We start from the raw sequence: 21,856 nt of genomic DNA, 5'->3' as shown, positions 1-21,856 counted from the left end.
AAAGTGACATCAGAAAATCAACACTACATTTTTAAACAGTGTTTGAAGCTAAATGTGACAAAATTTAGGCATGAATTTTTAGCAGAAGCTAAATGTGACAAAATTTAGGCATGAATTTTTAGCACAAGCTCCTTTACAAACGGCGCCCCATAGAAAGTTGCCTATTACATGTCAAGCTAAAGCTGACTTCATATTGTTCTCTGATAAGAGTGTTAATGATATCAGGGGTTTTTTTGCCAGAATGTGCTAACCTTGTTTCTGAGATAAAAATGCCACGATGCAGATCATTTAAAAAGAAAACCTGAAGAGGAAAGCTGAGTGGATGAGCTGACGTTAGTTTTAATTATTAGTCCTACTATATTCAGTTTCATTGCATTCCAAAAATCTGCCTCAACAGCAAGTATGCTCTAATATTGTCTTCTTATACTACTTTTAGCTTTTAGCTAGTATTTTGCTGCTTTTAGTTTTTAGCTAGTGTGCTGCTTCTTTTAATTTTAACAGCTTCGTTTCACACTGATATTTTTTTTTGCAGAAAATGCTGTTTCTCTAGCTTTATTGTCTTGATTGTTTAAACCAAAACGACAGAAAAGTCAACATTCAAAAACGACATCAGAATATTTCTTACTCTTTCACAGTTGGTTGATGAACTTGTGAGTGTAAAATGTCTCGAGCAGCTCGAGGTGTTACAGGATCAAAACTCAGTTGTGTTTTTGGCTAAATGTAGTGTTTTTGGATTTATACTTAAGTTGGTCAAAAGTCATTTAAGTCGCTGATCGCTGGTCTCACTGTCCTGTTTTAGACGGCTTTCCGCTCCGATGCTCCGGTTCCAAAGGAAGAAATTAACTTTAATAACTTGTCATCAAGTTTCTGTAGGAGCTAGTTTAAGGCAGGGAAACATCTGCAGGGCTGTGGAAAAAAACGGTTTAAGTTTCTGTTGCACTGAATAATCTAGATTTTTAGGAACCATTTTATTTTCTCTCAGATATCCATATTGATCCAAATCATTATTTTGTTTTCCTAAAATCTTCCATGCTTCGTGACTTGTAAAACCTCACCACTTACAGACAAACAAAGAAGTGAAATCATTCCCACATATAGTGGAACTCGAGCCATCAAACTATCGTTTCTGCATTAGGAGTTTGTGGTACATGTTGTACCATAAGTGATCAAGCAAATGTTGATGTAATGCTTTAACTCTGCAGCTTAATAATTAATGAGCTTTCTTCTAACTGTTTTATTTTTCAGCTATTTCTTACATTTCTTTTAAACCTTGTAGCTCTACTAATTAAGCGATCTAGTGTTCCCGTTAAATCAACATATATCCATTCATCCATCCAGTTTCTTTTACCCGCCTCGCAGGAAGCTGGTGCCTGTCTCCAGCAGTCACTTGCGATTGGCGGGGGACACCCTGGACAGGTCGCAAGTCCATCACAGGGCCATGAATTCATTATAAAACACTTAATTATGTTCATATCTGTCTCTGATTTGATTATTATTCCATTATGCTGAGAGCAAAATATAATGCATGCTTCAAGCTAAAAAACAAATCAGTGTTTAGCTGGAATACTAATATAAAAACGTTTGAGTGACTTCATTATTCACATAGTTCCTTTTCTGCTTGAGAATTTCTTCAGCTTATTAACCATCAAAGTTCCCCTGAAAATAGCTTTTCTCTTTAAACAAAATTGTGTTGTTATTTAAACTTTTAAAGGTTTCCTAACGGCTGATACCAGGGAAGCAGTGTGTCATTCAGATTTTATGAATCATGAAATACTACATGCCTTACACTTTAGACAGGCCGCCGAGTCGAGGAGGAAATTTACATGAATCAGCAGGACTGGACTGTAAATGTGCTGCAGGACTGAAACCAGATCCAAACTCCTTACACGCGCAACCCCATTTGCTTTAAGCAGGGAGTTCAGGCTTTTCGAACCTCGTTTTGAACAGTGTGTGCAGCCAGAATTAGGTCCTCACCGGAGCACACCTTTGTGAGTAAATATCTGCTCAGTCAGATATGTCAGTACTCTACCTTTGCTCAAATTAATCTAAGCTAACCAGTGAAATTCCTCATTAAATGGGCGTGGTTCAGATGTTTTTGGTTCAGATGTTTTTTTGTTTCACTTGATCCAGCGTCAGAGCATCACTAATAAGTCTTATACTTGACTCCTTTTATTGGAATTATCTCTTAAATCTTTATAACAATGATCTTGTTCTTAATGCTGGCAATTTCTGTAACTAAAGCAGTTTCAAGACATTTATTTGTTTCTTCTTAAACCACCAAAATGTTGCGTCTTCAGTCTGGGTCGTTATGAACCGCCGTCCCCGTCTCAAATCTCTGTAAGATTCATTTTCCTCAAGAATTTCTCTATATTTTGCTCCGTCCATCTTTCCTTCAACTCTGAACAGCCAGTCCCTGATGATAAACAAAACAAAACAACAAAAAAAAACATCTCCACATGATGCTGTGGGGATTGAAGGAGAATTTGTGGCTCTTTCACTCACACCCCCATGCTTCACTGGTGTCCTCAGCATGATGAGAGGTGTCACGTTTGTGCCAAGCACAGAGGTGGACTTGATGGACAAAAGGTTTATTTTAGTGTCATCCGCCATCCACATGTTCGAGGAAAAAATTTCCTCAAACAGAGGGGTTTAGGTGAATACTTTTGTAGCCTGCTGTGTATCTAGTGTATATTACAACCCTGTTTCCAACAAAGTTGGGACATAGCCATAATTTATTCACTATGAAACACAGTAAACATACCAAACGCTAAAACAGAGAAATTGTGCAATTTTTAGGGAATCTAAATTCTTTAGGGAACATCTCAAAAAAAGTTGGAACTGAGCCATGTTCCCTTCTTCTTCTGTAAACATCTGGGACCTGAGGAGAGCAGCTGCTGGAGGTTTTGGAGGAGAATGTTGCCCCTCTCATCTGATGTAGGATTCTTGCTGATCAACAATCCTGCGTCTCTTGTGTTTCCTTTTTTTTTTTTCTGGATGGGAGCATGTGTTGTTCTAAAACCTGTATGTAATTCTCTGTACTGATGGTGACTTTCCAGATGTGTAAGCTGCCAATGCCAGAGGTACTAATGCACCCCTATATCATCAGAGAGGCAGGCTTCTTAATTGAGTCCAGATAACAGGCTGGATCGGCCCTCTCCTCTTTAGTACGGAGGACATGGTGTATGTTGTTTCCAAATTAAAAAAAAGACTAATTTCAATTCGTCTGACTTCAGAACAGTTTTCCACTTTGCCTCAGTTCATTTTAAATGACCTTTGACCCAGAGGAGACAGCAGCGTTTCTGGATGGTGTTCACATCTGGCTTCTTCTCTGCATGATCGAGCTTTAACCTTCATTTGTAGACAGCATGGTGAACTGTGATTCGAGACAGTGATCTGTGGATGTGTTCCTGAGTCCATGCAGTGATGTCCAGAACAGAATCAGAGCTGATTTTTTATGCAGAGGTCCCTGAGGGCCCGGAGATCACAAGATCTAATATTAACTTTCAGTCTTGTTCTTTGAGCTCAGAGATTTCTCCAGATTCTTGAATTTTTTATAATATTATGAACTGCAGATGATGGGATATTCAAATATTCTATTTTTTTTTGTTTGTTTAGGAACATTATTCTGAAATTGTTTCTCTGTTTTTAGACAGTTTTTCCCAGACTAGTAAACTTCTGCCTATCTTTTTTTCTGACAGATTCAGTCTCTAAAATGCTCTTTTTACACCCAGTCCTCTGACTGACCTGTTGACAGTTAACTTAATTAGTTACAGAATGCTCCTCCAACTATTTCTTATTTATGCCACTTACTTACAGCATTTGTTGCTCCTGTCCAAACATTTTTAGATGCATTGCTGCCATCAAATTTATAATTACCTTTTCTTTTTTTTCAAAAATGGTACAATTTTAACATTTGCTATATGTACTATGTTCCACTGTGAATAAAATATGGGTTTATGAGGTTTGGAAATTATTGCATTCTGTTTTTATTTAAACTTTACACATTGTCCCAACTTTGTAAAACTGCAGGCCAGTGAGGCAGAGTTTGACTTTCTTCTTTTGGAACTTGGGCTGATGCATCTGTCCGTCTTTGCAGCCTTTCAGCATGGCAGAGAAAGCAGATCCGGGCTCGGTCAGCATCCCCATGGAGGAGCCCAAACTCCCCGTGGGAGCCCCCCAGGAGGCCCCACTCCTCACCCACCTGAAGAAGGTGGAGAACCACATCACAGAGGCTCAGCGCTTCTGCCATCTCCCACGCCGCTCTGCTGTGGACCTGGACTTCAACGAGCTCTCGTACACCATCCGGGAGGGCCCCTGGTGGAGGAAGAAAGGTATCTCCCCGCTCCGTTCTCATTGTGGCCATGATAGATGAGCGAGCAAACACCACCCATGACGATCAATATCTGCAGTGCAGAAATCTCAATGCACCGTGACATTTAAGAAAAAAAAAATATTTTCCTCCCCGGTTGCTGCTGTCATGGCTTTGCCTCATTGTTCTGACACACATATTCCAACACGGACCTTCGGCATGCAGGAGCGGCCCGTCTGCATGCCATCTTTGCTGCACTCAGCAGAGTTTAGACATAGTAAATAATTTACGCTTGCAGGTTGGCACACTGCTTGCATCTCATTTCTCTGTGACAGTATGAGTCAGACCCATGACTGATTTGCCTGTGCCATATGAACAGTATAAAAACTACCACCCGTACCAATGATTAACCTCCACCCTTTGGTCAGTCTGGCATGTCAAATAACCCACCTTTTGCAAATGATTATATGTGTCTGCTCTTTAGCAGGGTGAGGAGAGGGTGGTGGACCTCAGAGAAACCCTTTATTTACATTTTCTGCATTAAATTTCGGGAAAGTTGCCACACAGTGAACTGCAGATTGGGTTATTTTTTTACTCTTGAGTAACACTGATGTACATTATGAAAGCTCGTGAAGAGAACAGTGAGCTTATTAAAACATGTTTTTGTTTGTGAGGCATATGTGTGACTTCATTGGTTTCAGTCACAGTTTTTGAGTCGATCATCTTATGTTAAGAAATCAAGGAGTTGTAGGCGTAAAAATGTTACACACAATCTCGTGCCATATTGCAAGATGCCAATTTAATTCTTACTTATTGCAAGTTTCCGTAAAATTCATCCAGTGTGTTACGGGATATTTCGCTAACAGACAGAGCAGACAGTGCTTGCTTGTTTAGGCAGAAACTTCTGGCCAAGCCACAACAAAGCTTTGCGGTTGTAAATTTCTGGTAATGAGAAAACGACAAGCAGGAGAGAGAAACTCCAGCAAGAGATTTTTGACTGTATGAACATTCAAGTTATGTAACTGTAATTAGGTCAGAGCATGTTTAGCTCCTGCTACACTCCAAAGTTCAGCTGAAGTCATGTCACTATTAAAGGAGGCTTGGTCTTAAATGGGGTTTTCAGCAGCATTGATGTTTTTGGGTGAGTGTGCAAACATGAAAGCAAAAATGTAAAAATCTGATCAGGAGCACTGTGGCTTTTTAAATCTATTGTTCTGTTCTAGTCTAGGCTTCTCTTTAGTTGTAAAACCTACAAAACTGTGCACTGTTGTGTGAAGAACACAGGAGTAAATATATATTTTATGGGGAACCAGAAAAAAGCGATAAACCAGAGGTAAAACCGATAGAAGAGAGGGGGGAGGAAAAAAGGACCCAATACAAATCTGTCTTCTTCTTCAGCTCCACCATGGATTTTAGCCATGGATTCTCATTTGCTCAAACCTTCGTCCGATAAAGAATCAGTGAGCCACGCAGAGGAGACCGTGGCCCCACACTCACTCTGCTACCAGAAAACGGGAGAAATCGAAAACTTTTATTCCTAAAAACGGAGGTGGCGCTTGTTTCAGATCTCACCTGAGAGCTTCAGGAATGACTGTCGGATCAGAGCTGGAAATCAGGCGTGATCACTCAGAGGATAACTGTGTCCTTTTAATAGTCACTTATTAATTCAGCTTCGAGACACGCATGATTTTGTTTTACATCTGCGCTCAATTATACATCATACATCGCTGACAGAGAGGAAAAAATGGAATAAAAGCAACCTGAATTGTGAGCTTGTGATGTCTTTTGTATTTCAGTGCGATTTAGCCTTTTAATCACTGACATGCTGTTTGCGTGTCTTACAAGGTCTGCGACAAGCAGGAAGGAGATTACCGAGACAAGGATTGTGTAAATGCCATAAATTTACAGATCGGTTGCTAACTGAAGCCTTGGATGAGCATGTATTTGTCACGTTGTTGGCTCTTGCTCCTGCTATCATGTTTAGGGTTTCCTCCGCTCGGGGGCTCGAACTGGAGAAACTCTAGCCGAGCTCTGTAAGGAGAACGAGCAGGGAGAGAGGGAGGGAGGGAGAGGGAGCAGGAAATGTTTACATGTCTCCTGGTGATTTAGTGAGCTGCTTCCCTGCACCTGTGCTGATGATCTGGGTTTGTTGTTCACAAAGGGAACGTGCTTGCAGACAGAAACACGTCTATTTAGCTCGCTCTGCTTCCTCAACTTCTCTTTGGAGCGCATCAGCACACATAACTTAAAGTTGGGACTCCGTGATCGAAGGGATCAATGCAGATTTGATCGTTTTCTGGCTGAATTGTCGTTCCCACATATGCGTAACCTGTTTGTTGAGACAGCAGTAAAACAAAAGTTAAACTGTAAGTTTTCTACGTGAACTATTATCTGCAACAAACTCCCCCCAGAAAAATGTTCAACGACAACATCTTTGAGCTTCATTTTGGTTCTTTTCTCTCTTTACCCCTTAAACAAATGATTGTTTATGTCCAAAAGGTTGATTTCCTCGTTCATTTAATTTGATTACAGCAACAAACCTGTTCGTCACGGTTTTTAGTCGCCAGTAAAGCACTCGTCATGTCTGACTCATATGGTGTCATGGACAATAAAAATGCCAGGTTGTGACAAGAAATATAAAGAATAAAGTTGTATTATTAGTTTTAAAATCAAATACAGTCCAACAATAACACTGTTGTTGCTGGAGGCTTTGCTTTGTTACGTCTGTTGTGACAAAATCAGATTTTTTACTTCCCACAAGGCCTCAATTCCCTGCCTCAGTGAGTAATTACGAAGAAGAAAATGAACTGAAATGATACAATTTTTCAAAGGAGTCAAGTTTTGTGTCGCCGCTGGTTTAGTGACCTTTTGCGCAACTTTGTAGTCTTCCCTTTTAGGCTTTTCTAAATCTCAACTGGATGCCCCCCCCCCCTTTATTCATTTAAGGCAGATGTTGTCAAAGTTTGGATGACTGAGTGATAATTAAAGAAGCCAGAACAGAACTGTTCGTGCCAACTCTGTCACCCAGTTGCTCTACATGCTTGGCAGCTCCTGTGTTAGAACAGTTCCTCACACGACTGGTGATAACCAATCTTTGTGCAGATATGTTCAGATCCTCACAAAAACTTCTGTAGAGTTCATTAGTCACATAACTTCCTAATGTTAAACATGTTTTTTATCACAGATAAAGCAGATCAGAATATCTCTCCTTCAGCGTGATGGGGCACAATCTGTTTGTTTTAGATTGTGTGTTAGTGTCTCATTTGTGCTGATTTATAGGTTTTTGGACCTTAAGTGAGATGATTTGAGACTAGAATTGGATCATGGTAAAGATGTGTTTCCTCTTTTTTCTGTGACAGCGTCAAAGATTGTGCGGCATTATGCTGAATTGTTGCTCTTTGCAGTAAAACGTAGTGTAGGTGATTTTAATGAACAGTGTTTGCCATTTAATGCATGAATCATATGTTGATTTAAATCAATAGCTCTGCTGAAGTGTGGTTCTGTGAAAAGGTTATGGACAATTGATATTGCCCCTATTGCAGATAGCGCTTTGAAGGACCTCATTTTGGAGAAATATAGTTTCATTTTGACCATATTAATGAGCTAACAACTAAAAAAAGCTATCTACAACGACTAAGATATTAACTGATCATAGCCTTTTTTAACAAAGCACCCCTCAAATCATCTAAACTAATATTTTAAGCAACAGAGGTGCCAGTATTTTTAAAATCCCCCCCAAAAAAATGTTTTTTTTTTTAATAATAATACATATATCTGTGTTCAATTAACCCACCATATGACTGGTTCATTGGTCACCAGCACAGATTGGGTTGCTGTCATTTTGATCCTTAGCTTCATTGTGAAACAGTCTCACACCTGCTGATAATTTATCCAACAGTTTCTGTACAATTACCCAGGAGTTCAGGCTGGAATCACTGAGTAAATCCTGTCAGATGTGGTTAGAGATGAGCATCCCTGTGGTGTCAGGAGTGGACGTTGAGATGAGCTCCATCCCCGTCCGTCTCCCATGAGACAAAAGGGGATGCGTTCGCTGACTCTCCCAGATAAGAGCGTTGTTTTGTGCAACTCACAGGGTTAGATCATCAGTATGCACCACATGCAGGGGGTATGGCTGCTTCACTTACAGCAGGCAGATCGTCTGTCTGAGAGGAGGCTGCTTAATGTAATAACTGTGCCAGGGAGGAGGGGGCGCCATCATCCGCCTGCTTTATCTGTGGCTGAGACCCTCTAATTATGCTGCTCAAGACAGGAAGAAGCTTCTGTGTAGACACTGGAGAAATGTCTTTGACAGAGGAGACATGGGTGACAGGTTTCCCTTTCTGGAAGCTTTCAGAATCTGTGTCAGCTCTAAATCTGGTCCTGCTTTTTTTTTTTTTCAAGAACCTTCACTGCAAGCACGTCTCAAACCCTGAGCCATATTTATCTGCAGGGAAAAAAGCGAAAACCAGCAGCCAGGTTCATATCAGCCACAGTGGTTCTCAGGCTGGTGCCAGCATTGTAAATTCTGTTTTATGTCCTTTATCTTTCCCAAAGAAAAACACACTCTCTGCTGAAACGCTTGAAGAATTAAAGGCCTGGCATTCATTGAAGGACAGCCACCTTTCAGGCCAGAGTTTCAGGCTAAGATCATCTTATGATCATCTTCAAAATAACGTCATGCACAACCTCATGCGAAATCACAAGATGTCACTCTCAGAGTACGTGTTGTGAATTACTCTCAGCTACCTACCACATCAAATTTTAGCTTAATAGCTGCAAAACTGGCTGAGTTTTAACTATTTTTTGTGTTTGCTAAGGTTTATTTACTGTGGTGGCCATATTGAATCGGGTTGACTTCAAAGGTAAATCAGCTGAGCGTTTACATCACACAATCAATGATCACTTTCCCATAGATTTAGTGGTTCATGGGATACTTTGGTAGCAGACAAACACACACACAAAGGCAAAAACATTATCGCTTTTTCACTTTTCAGTGGCGGGCAACGATGAAGCAGCTGTCATAATGCAACAATGGCTGAAAATGCTCCAACTCTGCAGCATGTTAGCGCTAGGATTCTGTTCCACGTGATTTATTCTCATCTGTCAGGAAGAAAAAGCGTCACGAGGCACTTGTACTGATAAGGAAAATAATGGATGGGTTGTAACTTTAACCTCGTGGCAGCCACCAATAAATAAAGCATGTGAAACAACGTTTGGTTGGTATTCTATCTAGGAGCCCACTTGAATTATTACTATTGTTTTGTTTATTTTGCTTCCCTTACAACAATAAGCCTTGAAGTTACAGAAAGAAAATTGCATAAATTAAAAATATATACAGCAATAATATAATTTCTTCCATTACCAGTTGGATGGTCATTTTTTGTTCTAATATGAAAGCAGGACAAATATGCTCAAAACTAGTTTAAATGCTGTAAGGAAGTTTGTTCCTAATAATCTATTGTTCAACTAATCTGATCATTCATAGCTGTTTTTTTTTATCTTACGAAGTGGTTTGATTTAATGCAGATTTGGATTTTGTGCTGAAGTTTTTCCACTTTTATCCCCTTGTCTTTTTCTGTTCATAAACTATTCACATTTTTTCCATCTGTGCTTGAAAGACACTTTCTTTGGCATCATATTATGAATCTTTTCCTGCTCTAAATATCAGTGCCACAATAATTTTATAAGATATCAGAGTTGAATATTACTTGGGGGGCAACTTCGCAATGTTTAATACAAAAACATGGTTTGGTGATTTAAAGACAACTCACCAGCCCCAGGGAACAACAACAAACATTCTTAAAAAATGAAACTGTGAGCTTTTTTCCCCCTAAATCTCTCCTCCGGATACCTTTTTTGTTTCTAAATTTGGCCTTAAGTTGAATGCTTGGTTCTCAGTGTTGTTTTAGAACTTCACCAGTTCCTCATCTGCCACAGAACCGGGTTAAGACCAGTATTAAACCATAAAACCCTGAAAATAATTTGCATTTAAATTGATGTGTCTGAACGTTCTGCAGAAATCAAAGTTATAAATCTTAACATTTCATCCACTCCTACTTTTTATTGTTTTCCAAACATAATCTTAATTTTGCTGAACATGTTTGAAAATCCAATTTTTTAAAGTTTTAATCTCGGCTGCATGTTTTTTTTGTGTGTGTGATGAAATGACTGATGTTTTGCTCTTTCTTTCAGGTTATAAAGCTCTCCTCAAATGTCTGTCGGGACGATTTTGCAGAAGAGAGCTGATCGGCATCATGGGCCCCTCTGGAGCCGGGAAATCCACTTTGATGAACATTCTGGCAGGATACAGGTGAGAAACTCACCTCTCGGGGGATTGGATAAATCCATTATCAACATTTACATAAGCAGACCACATATTACACTAGCTGTGTGTTTGGGAACAGGGAAACCGGCATGAAGGGCACGATTCTTGTAAACGGCCGGCCGAGGGATCTGAGGACGTTCAGGAAGATGTCCTGCTACATCATGCAGGACGACATGCTACTGCCACATCTCACTGCACGGGAGGCCATGATGGTGAGAAATTAAAAAAAAACAAACAAAAGAAAAATCTCCCAACACCTTTCTGAAACCTAAACTTCAGTAAGGACTGATGAGTTTTGTTTGTCTTGCAGGTTTCTGCCAACCTGAAACTGAACGAGACCATGCAGGTCAAAACAGAACTTGTGAGTCTGAACATACTGAAAATGTTGTAGTAATTTTAAAGTGATAGTTCAGGTGTTTTGAATTTTGTTGTTTCTCTCAAAAAGTTATCTGCAACAGGTAAGATATTGAGAGATGTGATGTCGTCTACCACAGCAGTAGTGTAACATTACAGAACCGACGCAGACAGGCAGTTAGGTGCTTCCTACCTCAGTGGTCCTCAAAGTTGGGTTCCTGACCCCTCTGTGGGTCGTGAAACATCAGTCGAAGGTCATGAGAAGATCTCCAGCAGTGAAATTTAAAAACTATTTTCTACTAGCATAGTTTTACCTTAATTATAACAAAACATAAAAAGCAGTCATCCATAGGTAAACATAAACAAAGCTGGTTGTTGAAACTGTTGGAGACATTTTGCGTTTGTTTAATTTGCCTTAATTTGTTCACACACTTCAGCCTATTACTGCTGAGGTCGCAAATCTACGCCACTGTTATTTTGCGGAGCTGAGAAGTTTGTAAAACACTGTTTAAACACACATATTTAATGATTTAAAACATTAGGCACAAATAAACCAAATCATATGAAAGCACAACACAAGCAAAAAGAGAAGAAAGAATAAAAAACAAGGAAAAAAAACAACATTTCAAAATGATAGACTGATTAAAATAATGCAACTACATCTCAGAGAATAAATATCTCAAAATATTCTTATATTTTTAAAACTATTTTATTTTTATTGTGATTGTTGGGTTTTTTGGCACCTAAGTGGTTTGATTCATGACAAGCAGTAACAAAATCCCCTGAGGCAGCACAAGGCCAAATCAGAACAGTGTAAAATAATTACAGCAGCCATGGCTGACGATTTTTATCTTCTTTGCATCCCATTGTGGTTATAGACGGTGTAAAATTTAGGACATGTTTTGAATCAGTGTTTTTCTTGACTTGTCTTTAAGGTGGATGAGATCCTGACAGCTCTGGGTCTCCAGGAATGTGCTCAGACCCGCACCAACTCTCTGTCCGGGGGTCAGTGTAAAAGACTGGCCATCGCCCTGGAGCTGGTCAATAATCCTCCCGTCATGTTCTTTGATGAGCCCACTAGGTAGAATCTCACCATTTCACCTGAGATCTTTGTGAGCTCAGATTAAATCCACACTCATTAGAGTGTCTGCCTCTTTCCCCCCCTCCCCTCCACTCCAGCGGTCTGGACAGTGCGTCATGCTTCCAGGTCGTTTCCCTCATGAAGTCTCTGGCTCAGGGAGGACGGACAATCATCTGCACCATTCATCAGCCCAGTGCCAAGCTCTTTGAGATGTTTGATAAGGTAAGCTGAGTGCTTTTACTGCGTCAAGCCTTCCATTAGCTGCAGCTCACGCTGGGACACTACAGGTTGGCATGATTCATTTTTATACAGCAGAAGCAGCGCAGCAGTCGATTGTCCCGTCCTCTTGTCTTGTCGGCTATTGATCTCGTCTTTCAGGGAGGCGGTGTGTTAGAAAATGTGTTGACGCTGTTCCTGTGTTGTTCCTCCCCCAGCTGTACATCCTCAGCCAGGGTCAGTGCATCTACAAGGGAACCGTCCCATATCTCATCCCTTACCTGAAGAACCTGGGCCTTCACTGTCCAACGTATCACAACCCTGCCGATTTCAGTGAGTCCCTCAAGTCCTTTATGTGTCTACTGTTTCCCAAGAGGATTTTTTTTCTCATTTGTTTCTCCTCTCTAATTCCAGTTATTGAAGTGGCATCAGGAGAATATGGAGACCTGAACCCGGTCCTGTTTGAGGCGGTCCAGGGTGGACTGTGCTCAGAGGAGGGCAAAAAGAACTCTAGAGACAAGAGTGACTCCTCCTGTCCTTCTCAGTGTTACACTGTAAGTAACATGAGAGATATACTTCTGCGTGGTTAACAAATATAAACATAAATAACGTCACATCACAATATTGTCAAAATGTTGTGCTTTTTCTGCCTTTTAACGTATTACTACAGTTAAATTGCCAACTTGTCATTCCAGCTTGTTTTGAATGTGTTACAGTCCCGGTTACAGGCCCAAAATATGGGATTGGATGTATATGAAAAATGAAATTATAAAAATTGTGTTCTTACTGATGACAACTAAATGCGTAGCAAACACATTTCCACCCATCTTCCACCGCTTATCCATGGTCGGGTTGCTTAGGCAACAGGTCCAGGAGAGAAACCCAGACCTCCCTCTCCCCAGCGACACTCTCCAGCTCCTCCTGGGGCAGGGGTGGGCAATCCTGGTCCTGGAGGGCCACTATCCTGCATGTTTTACTTGTTTCTCTGCTCCAACACACCTGATTAAGTGGTTAAATCACCTCTTCATGTTCTGCAGAAGACTGGTAATGACACACTGATTCAAATCAGGTGTGTTGGAGCAGAAAAACAAGTAAAACATGCAGGAGTGCGGCCCCCGAGGAAGGGAGTTTGACACGTGTGTCCTAGGGGATCCCAAGGCGTTCCCAGGCAAGAGAGAGGATATATAATCCCTCCAGAGAGTTCTGGGTCTGCCCTGAGGTCTCTTCCCAGTGGGACATGCCCGAAAAACCTCCAAAGGGAGGCGTCCAGGCAAACACATTTCTTTTAACTGAATTTATTACGGGTGTTTTTCTGTGTAACATTCTGGCCTTTTGTATGAAATATATAACATATATCAAAACAACAAAGTCAGACTAAGATGGAAATAATGACTCTTCTTTTTTTCTTGTCCTTTTGACTCCAATAAACCCTCCCTTTAGTCTCCATTAGCTTCCTCTCCACTGGTTTTTTTCCATCCCAAAAGTAATTTTTCATAGAATAATGTCTGAACTTTAAAAGTGAACCAGCTGGAACCTCTTGTTAAGTTTTTACGCTGCGGTTGTTTTATTCTACAAGTATTCCTTGTTGTCACTTTAATGAGTGTGGGGTTTTTTAAATTTCTTGATCATACGTTTGTTCACGTCCATGTTTGAGATGAGCCGACTGATACTTGTGCCTGTGCTTTGAATGTAAACTCACATGAGCTAACTTCAATTTTTAAAATACTACCAGGATCAGCCTTCGGTTCTAGGTCAAAATCAAGGGGGGGCAAGCAATTCATTCATTTTTCATGCGTCCCGTCTGCAGCTTCTTACTTCAACTAAACGTTTAGCTTAGAGCATGGCGAGGGAATCCCACCTGCTCTGAGACTTAACTCGCCTTTTCTTCACAGGACACAGGAACTCTCGAGAAGCATAGCTTTGCCACGAGCACATTCACGCAGTTCCGTATCCTCTTCAAAAGAACCTTCATCACAATATGCAGGGACACGGTAATAATCCATGAACTATTCCTGCTTAGATTTTATAAACTTCTATCGTTTTAAACTGCATTTGAGGGGAAAAAAGTGAGTGATTTTCCTGTTGGTGTCAGTAAGGATGCTTGTGTTATTTTATTTTATTTTTTAAGGTGCTGACCCATCTCAGGGTGATGTCCCATTTGTCTATTGGAGTGCTAATCGGCCTGCTTTATCTGAAAATTGGAAATGATGCCAGCAAGGTCTTCAACAACACCGGCTTCCTTTTCTTCTCCATGCTGTTCCTCATGTTTGCTGCCCTGATGCCCACAGTGCTAACCTGTAAGACTCTGAGCCTACAAACATTGGTTAGGGGGGAAGTTGTCGTAGTTTCCGGGCTGAGGTGGGAGGTCTTTTTAACTGAGCTGTCGTTCCACAGTTCCTCTGGAGATGTCTGTGTTCATGAGGGAACATCTCAACTACTGGTACAGCCTCAAGGCTTACTACTTGGCCAAAACCATGGCTGACGTACCGTTCCAGGTAACGTTTCAGTGATTTAACACTCACTCGTGTAGAGGCGCACGTGTAATTCAAAGTAATGAAACTAAAGAATGTTTCTTTTACAGGTGATTTGTCCAATCATGTACTGTAGTATAGTGTACTGGATGACTGAGCAGCCTGCAGAGGCGGGTCGCTACGTGCTCTTTATGGCCTTGTCAACGTCCACAGCCCTGGTAGCGCAGTCGCTGGGCCTGCTAATAGGAGCTGCGTCCACTTCTCTGCAGGTCAGCAAATCTACACACCCTACAGTACTTACATTTGTAGTTTAACATTTTGTCTCCACATCAGCAGTGAACTATTAACAGAAATGTACTATTTTCTCAAATGATTTCACAAAAACCTTGGTTTACTTAAGATATATCCTGATATATACTCAGTACATTTACAAAAAAAGCTCCAGTGTTGCTGCTCCATGTTTCTCCAGTGATCCAAAGCAGGATAAGTTTGCTCGCAAACAGTTTTCTCTCTTCTGATGCTGCTGTTGTTTTAGTTTTTTCTTTTCCGTGATGTTACTGTTTCTTCTACATGCTGAATGAGGTTTCTTGTTGGTTGCAAGCTACAACTTCACCGCTACATGTCACTAAATCCAACAATCTACGTCTTCAAACTGAACCAGGCTTTTTTTATTTCTTCTCGTGAACAACAACAACAGAAAAAAGGCAAATCAGTGATTTGATTCACTCCTTTTATAAGAGAAGGATTTCAACGGGTTTAACATATTGTAATGATTATTTAACCTTTCTATGGTATACAAAAATAAAATCTAGTATATAATATTTTGTTGCTTGAATTGTGAATATTTCATTGATTGCAAAGCCTTTAAATGCATAATTTCCCCCATAAGTCTGATTAGTCAGCGGTTCTTTTTGTAAATAAACTTGTTCTCACTCCCAGCTCATCTTTTACTCATACTTGGTCAGACTTTCTGGATTGGTTTTCCAATCTGTAAAGCTTTATTTTTGGTTGTGCAGAGTTTTCTGACCCAGTAACAGTCACACAATGTAAGACTGGGGATATGTAGAAGACACCAACAAGGTTTTGGCAAGAAAATGTGGTTTGTGATCAAATCTATCACTTAACTATGAAGTTTTCCTAATCCCAGTCAAGTGTTTGAAATACATGATGACAAAATAGACTGAAAAGAGGCTACATAAGGCCAAAGGAAGTGAAAAATAGCAGCTTTAAAGTGGTAGACCTGTTTTTTTCTTATTTGAATGAGCTTAAGACCTTTAATTACAACATTTTTATTGTTTGTGTTTTTCATGCTGTCCTCTTGTTTCATAGGTAGCAACTTTTGTCGGTCCAGTCACAGCCATACCCGTCCTTCTCTTCTCTGGCTTTTTTGTCAATTTTGACACGATTCCAAAATACCTACAGTGGAGCTCCTACGTCTCCTACGTCAGGTATCATCAGCTACGCAGCTCATTATTATCCCACACTTTTATCAAACTTCTTTTTTGCGTCATTTTCGAGATGTTAAAATAATTGTTTTTGAAAGAGCCTGTGCGAACTGATCAGGTCCAAACTGTCTGTTTTCAGATACGGCTTTGAGGGAGTGATACTCTCCATCTACGGCATGAACCGGTCTGAGCTGGAGTGTCCGGACACTATGTGTAAATTTCAAAAACCAGAGGAGGTCCTGCAGCTGCTGGATGTGGAGGACGCAAAGCTTTACGTTGACTTCATGGTGCTGGGGGTCTTTTTTCTCGTCCTCAGACTGGCCACCTATCTGGTTTTGCGTTACAAAGTCAAGTCGGAGCGTTAAGACGTCTAAAGGGAGCTACTGATGGATCTGGATGTCAATGCATAATTCAGCAGCGTGAGAAAACATATTGTTTCTCTTCCTCCGTCTCCTCTTCACATACACACAAATCATCAGAAAGCTGTGCTGCAACGTCACCTAAACTGTCCCGTGGTACATGGACTGAAGGAGTCTGAGATTTAAAGAAAAAAAGAGAGAAAAGTTTACCAAGAAAACAAAAAAAATACAAATAAACTGAACTAAGAGAAAGTATTTTATACCTGCACCATAAAGGATCAAAATACCCAGCGAAGTAACCTAAAGCATGTTCCAATAAATCTGAGAAATTTGAATTTGTACTTTCAAGAAAGTCTAGAAAAGCATCCTGAAGGCTTGTAAGCTAAAACTTCAAGATTATGGAAAAACATGACGGTGCAAGAGCTACTAACTTCACTGGAATCGGACCTCTGCCTGTCAAGATTTCAGGATGGATATCTTCGTATTGCCATCAGAAAAATGGAAGCTTTCCACAAGATAAAAACAAACCTTTATGTGACTTCTATTTCTCTTGTAGGAGGATCTTTTCAGGTACCTGTACTGTGAAGCGGACTTATCTTCACAGAACAGGACTGAAACAAACCGACTGCCATTGGATCGCTTTCATCGAGGATCATTTTCACAGGCCTCCTGCTCGAACCTCTGGTGGTGGTTTGAAACCTGGTTGAGCTGTTTGTGAAAACCTCAAACTGACGTACCAACTTCGACCAGTTGTCCTTACTTCCGTCTTATTGTTTGCTTTTGCTATAAACAGAGGAAGTATGTTCGGCGAGCTGGGAGCAAAATGTGAAAGGGAATTTCCAGCCTGATGCAACCGCCTGCTATCATCTCAGAGAGAATGGTGTTTTAGATAAAGTGCAATAGCTAATTCTGCAGATTAAAAAAAAAACGAGAGAGAAAAACAGATGATGTTTGTCTAATCTGTGTCACTGTTTTGGCACTTTTCTTCTTTAAAATGCTTGTTTCCACTGTTAGCTGCCTCCGTCCTGTCCTGAGCTACTAAAATAATGCCTCCCCTTTTCTTCATCTTTCTCTCTGCTTTGCTGATGTCTGACAGATGTGTGTCGTCCAAAAACAATGCTAGATACTTGAAATGCTGGCTGGGCGTTTTTTCTTTGTGCCTCTGAACTAGAATGATTAGAGTTTTTACTCTGCTTTATCCTTCGGACATGCCTACCTGGTTGTCTCACTCCCACACACACACACACACACACACACACACACACACACACACACAATCAAAACCACCATTGCAATGTTTAGAAGAGCCTCTCCTAGTCACACGGCAATGCAGATATTTTCCAAAAGACTTGCTATGAAATATTTCTTACCCAAACTATGCTACTTAGTAATCCTTATTATATAATGCATAAAATAATGTTAGTATATAATCAATGATTGTACAGTGAATATGTCATGCTGTAAACAAATGTATATTTGCACTTTTCAGTGTATGTTTATTCTTTTTTATTTTTATTTATTTGTATTTTAGTTTATTTTTATATATCCGAGACAAGTGCTGCTTGAGAAATACGTTGACAAAAAGGCTCCTGAACGTTGGATGATCATTGAAGGAACTGAGTTATTTTATTTTATTTTTTTTCAATTTCAAAGCTCAGATTTCATTTCCTCATCCAAAAATGTCTTTATGTAACGTGCTTGAAGAAATGCAAATCCTTCGCTTTTTTTTCTGCTGAGCGTTTTTTTAGACCGTCTGGAATAAAAACGTGCGTCATCGGGGTTGATATGAAGAGGAGAAGAAAAAAAAACAAAAAAGAAAGAGAGGGAGAGAGAATCAGGAGTGTGAAGGTTAAATATAAATGTGTGAATCGTGCCAGAGTGAGTTAAACAGTGAACCAAATGTACCAATATGTAGCTGAAGTGATTGTCAGTGTCTGCAGGGAGCTGCTGGACCAGGAAGGAGATCAGCGATGATCAGCTTCTCTGGTCAGCACACAGAAAGAGAAGGATGCAGCAGCAGGGTTGTTTCCGTCAGAAGAGCAATAGTCAAAATTGTGATGTTTTTAGAGTAATACCTCCCCCTGCTGTTGCTTCGGTCACTTTAGAAGTCTTATCTTCCTGTTAGTTTTATTATGTGCAATAACCACCCAAAGGTATTTTGAACTTCTGTGAAAAGGGAACATTTGTTGTATTTTTGTTCCTGCTGTTTCATGACATAAGCCAATTTTGTTTTGTTTCTTTTGGGGTTTTTTTGGATTAATTTAATTTAAACTTTAGATGGGTATTGGATGAGTTGAGCCTGCTGGGCAGATTTTGCTGTTATAATGTTAGGAACTGCCAAAAAGAGTTGGTTTACAAGCTGCCACCAGAAAATCCTGTCAGTTTTCTTGCGAATACGGCAGGAATGTTATTTGATCTTCCCAAGACTCAGTCAAAAATGGTGGGGGAAAGAAAAGTAGAGCAGGACTTGAAATGACAGGAAAAACTACAAATGAGACAAAAGAAAAAGCAGAAATAACAACCAAAAGTCATGAGAAGGTTTTTAAAGGTTTTAAAGAAATAATGCACTTCATCTGCTTTAAAGAATGAGTTTAAACATTCGGAAGTGGTGTTTTGTGGAAAAGATACAAACAATATCTTATCTGCTGTAGATAGCTGTCTGAACGACCTCAGTTTAAAGAAACAGTTTAATTCTGGCAGAAACGATGAGCTAGTGGCTGGTCAGAATGGGGCCAAGACTTAAGGGCTGGTCCTAAAACAACTCTAATCTCAACATTTTCATAATGGTTCACGTGAAGGCTATTTTAAAACTTATTTGCATCACTTAAGTATTTACATAGACTTCTATGATTATTTGCGAGCACAAACAGCAACAGCAGCAGCTAGCTGTAGCCTTTCTGGTGCAGCCTGGAGCACTCCTGGCAGAAAAAGCATATTATTTTTGTTGAAATAACCATTTAATGTGAAATTGCCAGTGATGTAAAGGTTTGTAAAATAGCGTTTGCGTGAAGCACTATAATTCGTTTAGATCAAAGAGCTGTCTACAGCAGGTGAGATATTTATTCCTCATAGCCTTTCCACAGAACCCCACTTTAAAGTGTTTAAACTATCCCTTTAAGATGTGACATATGACTGTCTGTCTGTAGCTTTTATTAATCAATCAGTTCTTGTAAAATATAGTTTGGCTTCGGCTCTAAAAATGAACTGAACTCAGTTGTGTGTCATCAAAAAAAGGGTCTTTAGAGGTGATGCAGCTGACGACCTCAAAGGTTTTTTTGCTTTTTAAGTCGTTTTGAGACTTTAATCATTCACTTTTTCATATGTTTTTATAATAATCCACCAGACTGAAATGCACTCTATCATGCATGGTAAATAATAATATTATTCAGGCTATTTCCTGAAGAAAGCTTTGAAAAATAGCAATGCAACTGAGCGTTTTTTTATTTGATTATTTAATTATTTTTTTTGCTCTTATCCAGTTTATGATTTACAGTTTCATTTATGGTTAGTCAACAAACTCAAGTTCTGTATACTGAATGCTGTTCCAAGGATTATAATAAAGAGAATTTATAACCTTTGCCCTCGATCGTTTAAATTATTAGCTGCAGAGATAATTGTTGATATAGTTTATCTTTGTGTAGTACTTGCTCTTGAACTTCACTGGTCGTGCTTGACACGTTGGATTGTTTGAATGTTTTATTCTAAACACTTTATTCAGTTCTTATGTTTTCCAAGAGGCTTTTTTAGTCACATTAGAGGTGTTTAAAGAACAAAAAAAGGTTAAATATAGTGACTGAAAGCTATGCTCTTGAGTGGTTTTGAAACAAAACCACTCAAGAGCAATTTCCTTGGACTTTGAAACACATTAAAAAATGGAACCTTTTTTAACTGTTAAAAGAAATGTGTTAAAAGGATTTAAAAAAAAAAACACAAAGAGACAGAAAAACTTTTTTCCATACTGTTATGACACATTTTGTTGCAGAAAATCTCCATTGTCTTTGTGATATCATTAATTACTGGGAGGCCAAATGGCACATAATTAGCGGGACTGAAGTGCTTCCACCAATGTACACAATGGGGTTGTTCAGGATGGAGAAGCAGTTTAGTCCCGATTCATTTTGAAAAGCAGTTAACTAAAGAAAAGCTGCCTTCAGAGCAGTAATCCAAACAAAAATCCCTCCATCTGTGTCACAAGTGGCTCTTGTTTCGACCTAAATATGAAAAAATAAAATAGAAAGATTTGAGCGGTTCTCGTTGTTGCTTAGAGCAGCAGGGGAGAAAAAAATAATAATATTAATAGGACATGCTGTGGCAAGTCCAGGGAAATGAAATTAAAATAATCACGTTTTTTTTTTTTAAATATGATGTACATTAGAGCTCCTTTTAACTACTTATTAACTTCTTTAGAATGCTGACAATTATGTTCATTTCTAATTTTCAGCTTCATTAGTTGTAGACATCAGTGGCTGCTTCAGGAGCTGTGAATCTTTTCTGTTTTGCTTAATAGAATACATTCATATATTTTTTACTACATCTTCATTCACAAGTTCATGAGCATTGAAACATCACCATCGGTAAATATACTGCTGCTGACTGATTTGCTCTGTCATCATGCACAGTCTAAAACAGTCATCTTCACACATAGCTCTTTATTAAAAACCCTCAAATTCCACTGATGACAGTAAACTTAATATGTCATCATCAGCTGGATTTGAATGTTGCTGAGGTCTGAACGAAGCTTGGGTTACCAGATTTCAACAACCAATTCAGAGCATTTTCCTCTGCTTGTAAGTACTGCAAAGCAATCAAATGGACTTTTACTGGGCTCTGCCTCAGCACTGAGAGACAGATCAATAAACTCACTGCCCGACAAAGCGGTGGCCCTGACGCTACATGTGTTTGTATATCTACAACGTAGCTCTAACTGCACCCAGTGAACGAGGACTAAGAGGATGCAGCAACGACTTGGTGTCATAATGCATGTTAGCAAAACCCTTCTGCAAATTTAGCTTCAGCCTTATAAGTTACTGAACAGAGCCAAACCCCGAAGGGATGCAGTCAAGACAGATAGAGAAATATACATGAAATATAAAAGTCCATACCTATGTTCCCCAGCACCTGTTCTCTGGTATCTCCCGGGGTTAAAAATGAAAGTCATGAAAGATGACTGGCTCCCCCTTTAAATGTCTTTTAATGCAAATATATATATATATATACAACATACAACATAATTTAAATATATATATTTTATATATTTTTTTTTACATTTGGTAACTGCTCAGAAGTAAATAGTGAT

At 39.6% G+C, this 21,856-nt stretch overlaps 1 protein-coding gene across 1 annotated transcript in view; it reads left to right on the top strand.

Moving 5' to 3' along the window:
- Positions 1 to 20,138, top strand: part of abcg4a (ATP-binding cassette, sub-family G (WHITE), member 4a) — a 21,944-nt gene extending 1,806 nt beyond the window's left edge. Inside the window, exons 2-15 of the mRNA XM_017431995.3 lie at positions 4,097 to 4,331; positions 10,502 to 10,619; positions 10,714 to 10,846; positions 10,945 to 10,995; positions 11,924 to 12,069; positions 12,168 to 12,291; positions 12,504 to 12,618; positions 12,700 to 12,839; positions 14,178 to 14,276; positions 14,414 to 14,582; positions 14,680 to 14,780; positions 14,867 to 15,025; positions 16,086 to 16,204; positions 16,341 to 20,138. Of these exons, the coding sequence (XP_017287484.1) occupies positions 4,106 to 4,331; positions 10,502 to 10,619; positions 10,714 to 10,846; positions 10,945 to 10,995; positions 11,924 to 12,069; positions 12,168 to 12,291; positions 12,504 to 12,618; positions 12,700 to 12,839; positions 14,178 to 14,276; positions 14,414 to 14,582; positions 14,680 to 14,780; positions 14,867 to 15,025; positions 16,086 to 16,204; positions 16,341 to 16,566 (1,926 nt within the window). The 5' untranslated portion in view covers positions 4,097 to 4,105 and the 3' untranslated portion in view covers positions 16,567 to 20,138. The remainder of the gene's footprint in view (positions 1 to 4,096; positions 4,332 to 10,501; positions 10,620 to 10,713; positions 10,847 to 10,944; positions 10,996 to 11,923; positions 12,070 to 12,167; positions 12,292 to 12,503; positions 12,619 to 12,699; positions 12,840 to 14,177; positions 14,277 to 14,413; positions 14,583 to 14,679; positions 14,781 to 14,866; positions 15,026 to 16,085; positions 16,205 to 16,340) is intronic.
- The last annotated feature ends 1,718 nt before the right edge of the window (positions 20,139 to 21,856 follow it).

The sequence above is a fragment of the Kryptolebias marmoratus genome, linkage group LG13 (assembly GCF_001649575.2).
Source record: "Kryptolebias marmoratus isolate JLee-2015 linkage group LG13, ASM164957v2, whole genome shotgun sequence".
Lineage (NCBI taxonomy): Eukaryota > Metazoa > Chordata > Actinopteri > Cyprinodontiformes > Rivulidae > Kryptolebias > Kryptolebias marmoratus.
Note: the sequence above shows the minus strand (reverse complement) of the source record. Positions and strands in the feature narration are given on the sequence as shown.